General features: G+C 40.9%; 1 protein-coding gene across 10 annotated transcripts in view; it reads left to right on the top strand.

Annotated features, from left to right (window-relative positions):
- SASH1 (SAM and SH3 domain containing 1) overlaps window positions 1-13,407 on the top strand; it is a 537,788-nt gene that overhangs the window by 463,045 nt on the left and 61,336 nt on the right. For 9 of the 10 annotated variants that reach the window (XM_032683069.1, XM_032683074.1, XM_032683076.1 and 6 more), the window contains exons 3-4: window positions 12,718-12,768; window positions 12,890-12,939. In XM_032683069.1, coding sequence (XP_032538960.1) covers window positions 12,718-12,768; window positions 12,890-12,939 — 101 coding nt within the window. Of the gene's footprint in view, window positions 1-6,178; window positions 6,197-12,717; window positions 12,769-12,889; window positions 12,940-13,407 lie in introns of those variants that run through there. The other variant, XM_032683078.1, reaches the window with a different exon arrangement.

Here is a 13,407-nt window from a genome sequence, read left to right on the forward strand (position 1 = left end):
CCATACTCAGTGCCACGCTATCCAACACTTCCTTATTAACTGCCACCCCCTTTCTATCCTTTGATGCAATACACAGATATTATTCTCCTAGTCTGTGGAACCTCCCCTGTACAGTGTCCATAAATGTCTTATTGAGTTTGCTCAGGACAGGAGAGGTGGTGTGTTGTGTGGAATTACTGGGCACCAAAGCCAGTTCAGATCAGTTTGCTGCTGCATTTGAACTGCTTTTTGTAAGACTTGTCCTCCACTGCTTTATGTGGTTCCTGCTATAGTCGTTATTTTAACACGCAAGTCAAATAATGGCTTACAGTGATTTAAAGCTATATCCATTACAATCTCTGCCCCTTGTCCCTTTGAGCCAGACTATAGCATTGAACATTGCAGTGAACTCCTTCCCTTGCTCCTACTTATTCACAGACTGCAGTCCCTTATGCCTATACCTTCTCAAAGTGGAGCCTTTATCTATGAGCCACAGTCATTTTAGGGGTATTGCTGCTGTGGCACAGTCTTACCCGCAGTCACAGCTGCTTTGAGGTGTCCCTGCTCCAGTGTGGCCTTACCCACAGCCACAGTCCCTTCAGAAATAAACCTGCTCTATCATGATCTTACCCATGGCTGGAGTCCCTCCAGGGGAATACCTGCTCTGTTGTGGGCTTATCCATGGCCACACACTTTCAGATGCTCCAGCATGGATTTAGCCACACCCACTAATGCTTCAAGATCTATCTGCTCTGTCAGGGACTTATCCTTGGGCCACCACCCCTTCAGAAGTATTCCTGCTGAGGCACAGATGTAACCACAGCTACAGATGCTTCAAGATTTAGCTGCTCCCACGTGGTCTCATCCACAGGTCACAGTCCCTTTGAGTTCACACTGGAGTTGCAGCCAGTCCAGTCCATCAGCACAGACACGTCAGCCCAGGCGCATCGCTGCTGCTGTTATCAGAATGTGCCCAGGCACAGCACAGTAAGGTGATAAGCAGCACAGCATGCAGAGAAAGCAAAAACCAGCCACTAATGAGCGTAGACTAATATACAGTCAGGCAAGTAAGGCTCATTACAAGCACCTGCCAATTAATAGCTAATCAGCAATTGCAGCTATAAATTCAATCTAGCACGTTCCAGTCAAATCTGTTGTTATCTTGAACCCTGCAAGATCCACGCTGGGCACCAAAAAGTACTGTCATGGTTTAATCCCAGCTGACAATTAGACCCCACATAGCCATTAGCTCACTTTCCCACAGTGGGATGGTGGACAGAATCAGAAGCAGTACAGATGAGGTATACTCACTTAACATGCTAGTTTTACCTAATTTATCAGGACATCCCTGTAAATTGTGGCCAACACTTGTGCTCCCAGATTGCCTGCATAAGTGTTTAGTGCTGTTAACAAAGGGGCTGAGTTTTGAATGGACCTCCGAACAAAAGTTATTGTTGATTGCTGAGGCCTCTGTTTCACTTCATGTGTGTTTGAAAGACAAGTTACAAAAATTCAAAGCAATGCATGTCAGTGTTTTTAATGCCATGGTTTGATTACCTGTGACTGCAATACTCCTTTAATAGTAAAACTTGGCCCTTAGTGGATAGGGGGAATAAAAAGGTGCATGAGGGAGTGCAAAGCTGTACAGGCTTTGCTAGAATGAAGTGCATGTGCTACTTGTACACACTGCATCACTGAAAAACTGTGGGTGGCTCTTGGAGTGCAAGTCTGCCCTGCACTTGAGCTTCGTTTTCACAAGGCCAGTTCTGTGTATCCATTTTAAAGTCAAGTGTGACCCATAGTCTCTTGGAGAAAAAGGCTGAAGTTTCAAGTGGAACTTGGGGAGAAACCTACTGTAGTTGCTGCTTCAGGAATGAGTAAGGAGAAAATGTTACACGGGAGAATGCTTTACTGCAGCACTCTTAATTCTCCAGTGAACAGCTGTGGATAATGATTACAGATGATTTGCTTGGAGTAGTGGTGGCAGCTTTCTTTGCAGATTTTTTGGGTCTGAGTTATCTGTGATTACTGAAGGATGGATGTTTGCTGAGGTTCAAATGCTTTGTCTGTAAGCAGGACATAACAGTATCATGATTATTTTTTTATCTGCAGACATTCTTGGTACTAAGTTTGTTCATCATTCAACAACTGGTCTTTTGTTTGGAAAAGACCCTCGCTCAGTCTGTGATGTAATATTGTTGCATAAAAACACAACCGGGCAAAGCAAAACTGTGCATCCCCATCCTGTGCGATCCTGTGATGCCTCCGGGCTGGAAAGAGCAGCAATCACCACCAGGGACAGCACAAACCTGATCTCACCAGGAAGCTGCTGTGGCTCTTGGGGAGAGTGTTTTTACTTGTACTGCTTCTCTTATGGAGAAGCCTTCTGCTTTGAAAAAAGAAAAAGGATGAGCATCTTAGAGCTGCTTCACACAAGCTCAGAATTTGGATTTGTTGCCCTTTAAATTTAAGAATCGCTGAAACCTGTATTAAGCACTTTTCTTCTGTCTGGCCTATGTGCCAGGGCAAAATCTACCTTCTACCCCAAGTGCTGGTCATGTGGTAGGAGTCCACTTGGGCTTTCTCAGCAGAACAGCTGAGCTTTGCAAAAATTGGCTGGAGCTCCAAAGCTGGGCTGGAGCCTGGCCCAACAGCGGTAGCTGTTAATGGCATGATTGAAGCCTTTAATTTAATCCCTTACCAGCAGTTGTGCTGATTGGAGCTGTCAGATGTCACTGTTGCACCATTATCCTTCAAAGCAAAACTGGTTGCAGCAGTAATCCCATAGAGCAAGGCTTCCATTTGCTGCACCACCCAATTGGGGCTGGTCCTGTTAACTACTCCATCTATGGCATATGAGTTTTTAGCCCAGTCTTACTTTAATGTAAATAGAAAATGAAGAATATTTCTATCAGTACTTGCGTAGGTAAAGATTTTTATCATGAATGAGTAGTAGGCAATAATTACTTCTTGATATTCTCAAACAGGGGTGCTGTGTATCGTCTATATAAATCTACAGAACAGTGCCAGATAGTATAATGGCATTCAATAATAATTTCTCCCTATGATGGGAATAATCTTCCATGTTGGCTTTGAGGCTAAAGAATGCATCGGAGTTGATTTGAAATTCAGTTTGATGATAATCATCATGTGGTGACCGGTGATGACTTAAGTAATGTTCTGGCCCAAAGTATCCATCAAATGTAGACTTCAATTTCAAAGGTAAAGCGAGAACGGCTAATTTAAAATTTGGGGTTTTTTTGCCAAAGGCAGTTTTTATAGGAGGAAGGATATGTAAGTACAGACTAGCAATTTGTGGGCTAATCCTTTTCTGCATTAATTTGTTTTCAGTTCTCTTGTTCGAGAAATTAATTTCTCACTTTCTAGGAGACTTTGAAGGTAGCATCCAACTATCAACCTTGCGTCTTTCCCCTCACCCCCTCACATTCCTGGAGTGCTTTTATGCAGGTTGAGAGTGACCAGTTCAGTGTCCAGCTCTAGGAAATGAATTCATAGTATCAGTCTTAATTTTCAGGTGTTCAGTTTCACATATCTGCATAGTAAACAGAACTAGTTTGATTTCAAGTTAAACATTTATTCTACTTTTTGAATTGTTATAAAAGTCATATTCTAGAAATATATATCTATATGAAAACTTCCCCCAGTATGAGCAGTTTTTTTCCTGCTTCAAGAGCCTTCTTAAAAAGAATCCTGATATAAACTGTTTCTTCAGAATGAGTTTATTGTAATAGAAAAATGGTTTCAGAGAGTCAGTTCCCAGTATGCTGACACAAGCTTGTCTGATAGAAATTTTTTTTTCAAAACCTTTCCTTGTTTGTATTCCTGCTCTTTCCTTTGTCAGAGTGGCTGAAATGGGGGTCAGACCCCACCAGCCCTCCATATTTATAACTTGTGAAATATACAGCATATCTAATGCTGTTACAACTTTTCGACTGCAGTATTCTCATGAAATAATGAACACAGAAGTCACTAAGCAGGAACTTAGCTGAATTAAAAACAGTAAACTGACAGGGCAAATCAGCAGAAGGAGCTTACCCAGTCTAAACCACAGAGAATGGATGGCTTGAAAGCTTGGGCTGTAAGGCTTACTGCCAACAAAGACCTGTGTTCAGGATGTCTGCTTCTTTTGAGCTGGCAGCTGTTGATGTTTTTAACCTCTGAAAGAGGAAAAAAGAGGTACAGTTACTGTGAGCTGGAAAGCAAGAATCCATTTTGCCCAAATGTTTAAAGTTTTGACATAATTATTGCTGCACAAAAGGATGTAACAGTAGGCTGTTTGAATTTCTTCATGGAAAGATGAGAAAACCAGTAAACTTGTGTGTGGGCAGAGCCTCATGATAAGACCGCTTGCCAGGGATGTGGGATAATGTGGCTCAGGTCCTGGCTCAGCTCAGTTCTCTGTTACATGACTCTGTTGCCTCTTTTTCCTGGTGGGGTTGGTGTGGTTTATTTGTGTTGTTTAGGGGTTTAGTTTTGTTTGTTTGTTGGGGTTTTTTACTGGATTCTTTCACTTCCCTGAAAGGTTGAAAGTTACATCCATTTTCTGAGCAGTAGCACTAAAACTTTCAGAAATTCTATGCTGAATGTGAGAAAGTCTTAATTCCATTTTCTGGAATTAAATAAGGGATTTAGTTCTGTTCTGAAAGGTTTGATTTCATGTTTAAAAAAACCCACAGAGCAGGTATATGAACCTTTATACATACAGACTTTTTAAAATTGGGAACTTGGATGTAGGTGCAAGTTTTCCCAGGGGCATGTGAAGCCAAGAGGAAGTCAGGAGCTCTGTAGAGCATGGCCTGACTGCAGCCACAGGCAGCCTAGAGAGTAACAGTTGTAGAAACAAAGGGCGGTGCCAGATTTCTTGTGAATTGTTGTGTTTCTTCCACTGCCCATGATGCTCTTAGAGTTCTGAATTTTGGTTTTGCCCACTACAACTAAAGAATCTAACAGAAAGAGTCGGATGTCTTTCATATGTTTTTGAGTTTTGCTTTGAGGTGTCTCAAGCAAAAGAAATGGAGAGAACTGTCCAATTTTACTGTGCATTACAGTGACTCTATGATGGAAGTTTCTGACACAAAATGCCCTTCAGCTTATTGTTCAACATAAATTATAAAAAAAAAAAAAATTAAAAAGTGGGGGGAAGTTTTAAACTAAAATACCCATTGCTTCCCTTTAGATAACCTTTATAATTTTGTTAGATGTCTCCTTTTTACTGAAGTCAAGCAAATCACTTGCTTTCCCAGAATGAAATTAATGCAAAATTTTGTCTTTTTTTTTCCCCCTGAAATGAAGGACTTCATTGCTGGTACTCCATGCATCTGTGGAATACAAAAAAACCTTTGTGGATTTCTTAATGAGTAGAGCTTTCTTTTCATTTACCTCCTCCTTAATTTTACCAGGGTTTTTAAGGCCTTAGTATCTCAAAGTCAACTGTAGTTTCTGTTTTCTGCTACAGGTCTTCTGAATAATTCATTGGTAACTTATTGTTTGATACAACATAAAGTGAACAAAACGTAGTTTTTACATTGTCAGCTATCACAGTAAATGATGATGTGAAAGGGGGTGTACTTGCAGAAAAAGTCATCGGTATTACAACAACAACTCATTTCACAAGAATCCCTGAGCGTTGAGTGTATTGATTAAGTCAGCACAAAAGCCTCCATTCATTTGCAGTATAGATCATCTGAAATTGCATGTGTTGGAGACATGAACATCGGTGTGTAGGTGCACAGGTATAGTATGTATACAAATATGACAGCGGACCTGTGTTAGCCTACGCTTCCGTGGTACGTCTGAAAGAATTTATAGCACACCTGTAGATGTTCTCTTGGAGGCATTGGTCTTAACCTGAGCTTCCCCTTCTCTTTCCTTGCCACTTTTCAAAACCAGAATACATCTCTTGTTGTTCTTCAAAATGCTGAAGGGAAATTCAAGGCAAATAATAAAAATATAATACAGCTTTGTGTACATGAAAATGAAGAATTGGTAAGATCTGAAAAGTGTCTTGAAGAGCACATAGGAACAAATCAGGACCACTGATATTCAGAGAGAGGTTTGACATATTCTGCCATGGCTTTCAAGGCAAGGAGCTGCATCACTCAGTGCTTCAAAACTTCAAAACCACTCTAAATTCCTGGCCCTGCAATTACAGAAAAGCAGGGTGCAGGATGGTGGTGGGGCCATGTGGCTCTCAGAGGTGCTGCTTTCCTCACTAGTTAAGGGTATTGGTTCGGGAGTAGCTGAGGCCAAGGTATCAGCCTGCTGCCATAGCCATCCTTGCCAAAGGGCCAGCATCTGGGCAAGGAATCTGTACTTGGCTGGCCAGACTGTTCCTACTGCAAAGTACCCTGAAACAGACTGTTGTTTGCTTATTCATTTATTTTCTCTCTTCCTTGTGTCCTTTTCACATAGGACAAAACCATCTCTCTGGGGGAAGTGGTGACTCTTCCCCAGGTCCGTTGTCAACTCCTGCACAAGAAGGGCCCCACTTGGACAATGTCTAGTTGGGCTTTATCTCGTGCCTCCCTTGTCTGTGTCACATCCTGAACCCTCTTTGTCTTCACATATAAGCCTTCTTGATATGGTTTGTTTAGGTTTTTTTTCATTCCTCTGAAACATTCCAGCTCTTCCTGATGCAAAAAACTATCCTGAAGTCCTCCCTGGAAACCCATATCTTCCATCATTATTTCACAAAAGTTCTTTTTGGCTCTTTTTGGCCAATGCTGACAGATGTAAGGGTTTTTAGGCAAAGATGGCAGGTCTTGCTCATCCTGTTAATACCAGCAAGATTTCTAGTACAGAGGCACAAAAGGACTTCACTCTTTTACCATTTGAGTAGCGGGTGTAAAATGCATCAATCTAAGACCTGCTGTGTCCTGGTTGCATTCATGTGCCTTTATATTAATATGTTTTTAGTACAAAGGCAGCTACCATAGTTCGGAGCTTCCTTCATCTTGTTTGGAAAATTGATCAGAAGGTATTTGATTTCCCTACTGCAGAATGCTGTGTTTCTGTATTGACTTTTCTTTCTCTGAAGCCCATTGCTGTTAGGGGTTTTTTTTGTGTTTGTGCTGTAATTTCGCTGGATTCTGCTTCTGTTTGTTACAAGTGGATTTATGAGTTAGCACTGCCTCACTTGTTATTGTTACAGGCTTTACAAAAGCTGCAGTTTCTCTGTAATTGCTAATGAATTATGTTTTTCAAAATCATTGTAGAATGCTTTTCAGCCCCTGTGGCTCCTAGCCTTAGTGTTGAATGGAGTGTATTTGAGATGGATGAAAAAATACCCTTCTGTTTTCACTGTTGGCAAAGGGGAGAGCGTCAAACACTTCCCCCAGTGATATGTTAAGTTCAATAGATTCCAGCATTTGCATCAAGCTGAGAGGCATGATTTTTCTTCCCTCCCTAACACTAGAAGCAGATATGCTGTAACAGTGTGTTCTCTCTGAAGCTGCATTTCATCAGTAGTTAAGCTAAGTGTTTACCTATGTCTGCACTTCTCTGTGTGGCGCTAAGACACTTGGACTGGTGTTTCATGTGTAGAAGTATTTATTGTTTTAAATATCTTTTTTTTTTTTATGCCATCCCTCCTGCATAGCTCATTTCCTTGATCAGAGTTTTGCTTCTGCTGCAGGATGTTATCATTTTGCATGTGTCGGCTCTGACTCTAACATGCAAGAGTAATGGAGCAGAAAACCTCTGTTCACTGTAACAGCTAAGAGGATGGTCCAGAGGTTATGGTTTGAGACTGAAAATGCGACTTTACTAATCTGTACTACTGGAAGCTCACTGAATTGTTTAGTTCTCTCAAACACTTGCTGATGTGGTTGACATAGAAATAGGTCTGTTTTATTTCTTTATTCTGACCTGTAGCCCATAGTGACGTGTAGGTGATTTCCATTACACATCTGCATACCTACACTGTCTCTGCACAGTGGCTTCCCTTTGTCTTCTCCGGGACTTCTACAGAAGCTGAAATACAGTGTGCAGTGGAGGATGCCAGGGCAGAACGCTTTTAAATCAAAACACAGGCCTTCGGTGCTCTGTCTGTCTTTCAGATACAGCTTTGTTTGATCATTTCTGAAGCTACACTAGAACGTGTAATGCGTGTTCAGAGCAAAGAGAGAAAACATTTGGAAAAAGGCTGGTGGAATTGTCTCAGAAATTTTCAGCTGTAGGTGCTTTAATTACACCTGCTGAAATGGTTTCATAAAATTATTTGTAAATTACTGGTTATGTCACTGAATTTTCCTAGCATTCATCTGGGTCTCATTTTGCATAGTTCTTGTCTGCACAGTGAGATTAATCCTGTCTCGGGATCTGCAGAGGAGTGTTTAAATTTATGATTCAAATGGACACAGCTCCTGTGGCAGAAACTGTGAAGAGGTTCATGAATTTCTAATTAGAAGGGATTCATTCAATGAATATAATTTCCTAAACTAAGTTGTGGTGTGGAGCATAGATGAAGCAGAATATTTAGGTGATTAAAATACACACAGTCCCCCTAGAATTTGTGAGCCATACCCTGGGTAACCAGTTTTCTTTCAGATGCTCTTCTCTCTACTATGCTTGTGTATTTCAGGAGCAGAACAGCAATGCCTTCTGATAGGCTGTGGTCTGTCTCTTATCTGTTCCGTTACATACAGAACAACTGAACTGAAGTTATCATGGGAGGAAAAGTCCCTCATGAATTCAAAACCTGCCATTCCAGTCAGGAAGTAGGTTTTCAGCTTCTTTCCCATGTATTTTTTGCTTTATATTTTCTACCTGATTGTGTTTTTCAGGCTTAGCTCATAAATGGTCACAAAACTGTTTTGAAGATTTTTACAAGGAAGATAGTGTATAAAACCAAAATCACAATATTTAGAAGCCTGAAATAATTTGAAAAGAAAACATATGCAAATGATCACATAAATCACAGTGTACAAAGTAGACAAAAAAAACTACCTGTGAAGTAAGCTTCTTTCTTGAGCCCTGAGGCAAACAACTAAAGGCTTGAAGCATAAGCCACAAATCCTGTTTGTTAAGATTACTACACACATTTTCTTCCAAAAGGAGTGATTTGTAAAAAGCATTTCACCAATTTGCACTTCTGCACCAGAGCTCTCAAGCTTACCAGTCTGGCACCACAGGCACTTTCCTCAGTGCCAACAGTGCAGAAGGGTTGGTGATACCAGGCAGTACCTGGGCAGTTCAACGCCTGCCATCCATCCCTTCCTCTAGCTGCTGGATCACAGCTTCAGCCAGGACCTCAGGGACTTGTCCTGCACCCATCCTCTTGATGGCATTGGCTTTGGATGAAGGAGGAGACAGGAAGGAAATAGGACTGCTAAGAAATGGCTTTAAAAATGGGAGAATAAAATTCTTCTGCAAGCTGAGATTGATTTAGATCAGCTGTAGGTGACTTGATGGAGGAATAATTCGGTGGACTTCACTCTGCAATATATTAGCATTACTAATTTTTGAGAGCTCCCCCTGGCTTTATTATTGGTGTTTGAGATTCTGTGCTATGCTGACCTTGGACCTCAAGGGTAGCTGGACAGGCTGGTGCTAAGCCAGTTTGTCCTTCCTCTAATATGTTCCCTGGGGATTGGATACAATTGATGAATATCTCAGTTTCTCCAGAATCTTCAGATCTCAGTTGCTGTGATTTAATAGTGTATTGGAGTAGTTGAATATGCATTGACAGTGTTTCAGCACAGGATAGGGACCTTGCCTAGGGCCCCTTAAATCCAGAAACAATGCAAGTAAATCAGTCACTTTTGGGAAATACTGGATTTAATTACATAGCTTAAGGAGCCTGCACTTGATCAGATACTTTCTCAGATTATTGGGTTTTGTTCACCAACACTGCATAGTGTGTAGGTGGTGTGAATATCTGGTACACCTCCGACAAGCTTTACAGGCATATGTGGAGGGCAGATATCTGGGGCAGCAGGCTACTAGGGCAGAAAACACCTATCACTCTGACACCTGCTTTGTCTAGACCAGAGCCCTGGCAATGCAGGCTAGGAATGTCTCTTACTGCAGCCAGTTTCTATAAGTGCAAGCTGTCCTCTGTTTAATTTTTAAGATTTGGTGCAGAAGGATGAAAGATGTACTTTCATGAAACTAACTTTTAAAAATATTTTCTGAAAAGCTTCTATAGCCTGCTTGAGAGCATGCCAACAGTACAACATTTGCTCAACTTTCTAGAATTAGCCTTTGGTAAAAAAGGGCCCTGATCCTGATGAATAAAAGTCAATACAACCTGTGGATTTTAAAGTGAGGTTTAACATGAGGTTTAATGGATTTTAACCAAAATAAATAGAATTGCTTGAGGCTGATGAAAGTTCTGTGATCTCTGATACAGATCTAAGCCAGACGTTCAGTTGAGAGTATTTCCCTAAGTATTTTCTTTGGTTTCTTGTGTAAATAGCAATAGGAAGAAATACCATTCTGCTGGAAAGGCAGGTAGGAATATTAATCACAACAGTGCAGTACTATCAGGTGTTTTGCATCCCAGCGTTGCAAAGAGGAGCTCTAGAGGAGGGAGAGTTGTCCTTGCTTCTGCCCTCCACAGTCATCTTGATCCTACAAAACTGCTCCTGTTCTAACAGGGTGGGCTTGACAGCAAATGAGAAAAAAGAAAGCAAATACAGTCACATTTTCTTAGGATTTTGTTACATGGGGTACAGCTGCCCATTCGTCTGAATAGTTTTAGGCTGAAAATAGTAACTTTTCATCTAATTGCAGTCTCAGGCTTCAACTTCACAAGCAGCTGCTCAAGCAAAAGACTTCTGTAGTCTTGGGAGGCCAGGCAACATCTTATAAATGATAGTTTACAAAAAACCTAGCATATTAAAAAAACCCAACCAACCAACCAACCAAAAAAACCTTGCAGCAAGGGATCTAAAAGCACATAGGGGACATTGTGGATTCTCCAAACTGGCATACTGAAATTGTAACGTAAAGCTGATAAAATGCTCCTTTTTCGAAAGTGCAGCAGTGTGTGGACTAACAAGGTGCTCATGAATGTGAAGTGTTTGGACTGTGGGGCTTGTCTTTCCCTACTTCTTTGCAAACTGCTAGGCAGGGACTGGAGAGCGCCTGAGGAGGATTTGCATCAATGTGCCTGCAGTCTTTTCCAGATGCAAAACTTAATCAGATTCCATTTTGACAGAGCTAATGGCAAAAGAGAGGGTGCCAAATAGCTAATTTTACTTTTCTGATCTGTGAACATCAGTGGAATTTCCCTGGGCTTGGTCCAGCTTCTGCTTGACTAGCGGAGTCCATTGGACCTGTCAGTACATGAATGTGATCGCCTTTCCGTGTCCACTTCCACTTAAGAACTTCATTTCCCTTTTCATGTTGTAAAATTAGAAAAGCAGATACAGTGACCACAAATGGCCAGGCAAAATCCTCCAGTAGGACAGTGAGCCAGTGTCAGCCTTGTGTCCCGGCAAGCACAGGGCTGTGAGGCATCCTGTGCCCTCCTGGCTGCAATGGCCAACAGTGCAAGCTGACTCAGTTGTATGATGGCAGAGTAGGATCCTCTCTAATCTAGATCTTGTAGACTTTCTGGGTGGGTTAGTCTAAAACCACTTAATGGCAGTCAGTGGTAATTTCCTGTTTAATATTAAAAGACTGCCTTTCCAGAAAACTGTGTCTGGTTTTCTTTTTTTTTTAATTAAATCCCAAGAACATTTTGTCACCCTTTCTGTAAACAAAGGGCATAGGAAGTACAATTTCACGGAGATAAGAGTTTTACATGTAGGCTGAGGAATGCATGAACAAGAAGTCCCTCCAGTATTGAGAAACAAATCCATTTTTATTTTTTTGAAGCATGCATATTACTGTGGCTGCTTACCCAGTTACGATGAGTAAGTTACAGTACTTACTTTGCTATAACTTCACAAGGGCTAGGACTGGCTGAGAATAAAGTAGATATAAGTGCGTTCCCCTATGATTTCATACACAAAGTATATTTCTCAATACTGAAAGCTATAATATCTTCCTCTATTTTAACTGGACTTTTCCCACTGATTTCAGCTAGACATGTTAATAGTATGTGCCTTTCAGGCAGTTGGCTTACGATCTTAAATTAGACACGTGTGGGACTCCCTCATCTAACTCAGAGCTGAAACCTGTCGGGTGAGTTGTTCTGTAAGAGCTTGTGTCTCTCTATTGACTGCAAAGGGAGCCCAAATGGCAGAGTCCTGGAGTAGATGGTCATATCCTAGATGTTTGAAGGAAGGTGATTTGAACTCTATACTGTTGACAGATTTCTCTGTGAGAAACTGGCCTTTCTGAAATGTCTCTGAATCCTCCTGGTATTTTTAGCTCAGACATGCTCTTATAATCCCAGATTTTCCCTGTATATTTTCTCTGAAGGTGAATTTTGGGAAATTGCACTTGAACTTTAACAAATTGTGTGATGATCTAGTGAAAATAAATAAATAATTCATCTTTGTATTTTGTTTTGCATCACTTCTGTCTAGCAGTTTTACCTTCTTCTATATTCTTCAATGATGTATAGAATTAGCTGTTTTTCTGTATTACTTCAGAGTTTATCCTGAAAGTAATTCCTTCTGGAGAGGTTAATGTTTACTACTAGAATTGTTTTGAGGTAGTCCTAATTTATGTTACCCTGTTTCTTCTTCCCTTTTTCTCCCCTTCAGATTTATTCTGTCTGGTCTTTAGAATAATTTCATTAACCTGACATTTGTTGTGTTTTAGGAGAAACCTGATGTGAGTCCTACATCTCTACAGCTGCGATCCCAGATTGAGGTAAGCATGTAGATTTTGATCACCTACTTTTGTTTGTTTGGTCTTTAATTTGATAGTCTGCATAAATTGGCTAAAGGCTTCTCTTGTGTCTGCTCTCACTGCTACGTTTCTTCTCTTGCAGGAGTCACTTGGTCTCAGCAGCACTGCATCAACACCTGACACTGAAAGAAAGTAAGTGAAGACACAGGAAAGAAAAGAGGGAGAGGGAATTTTGTGTGTTTTCTTTTTCCTTGGAGTAAATTCACTTTAGATCACATTGATATTTCTAGATTTCAAATCCAACCATTATTAATGAAACCTGTGTTGGAACCTGCTCCTTCTCTTGTTCTCTTTTGACCTTTTATTATTTTGGGTTTATTATATCAAAGGAGAGTTGTTGTTTCTCCCCTCTTGGGATGTGCATACAACTGGTAGTCATTTTTGAGGAACACTGGTGATTTCACATTCTCTGCAAAGTAAACTTCCTTTAAAAATTACTTTCTGTGACTAGGCCTAAATGCAACCAAAAAGATAGGTGAGGGGAAGGGAGAGTTACAAACTTAAATCACGTTCCTTTTCCTGTGCACTCCTGAGCTTGTAACTGTGCTTTTGAAGAAGGTGCCAAGGGAACGAGGTATTTAAAACCAAGTTAAAAGGAGC

Source organism: Chiroxiphia lanceolata, chromosome 3 (assembly GCF_009829145.1).
Source record: "Chiroxiphia lanceolata isolate bChiLan1 chromosome 3, bChiLan1.pri, whole genome shotgun sequence".
Lineage (NCBI taxonomy): Eukaryota > Metazoa > Chordata > Aves > Passeriformes > Pipridae > Chiroxiphia > Chiroxiphia lanceolata.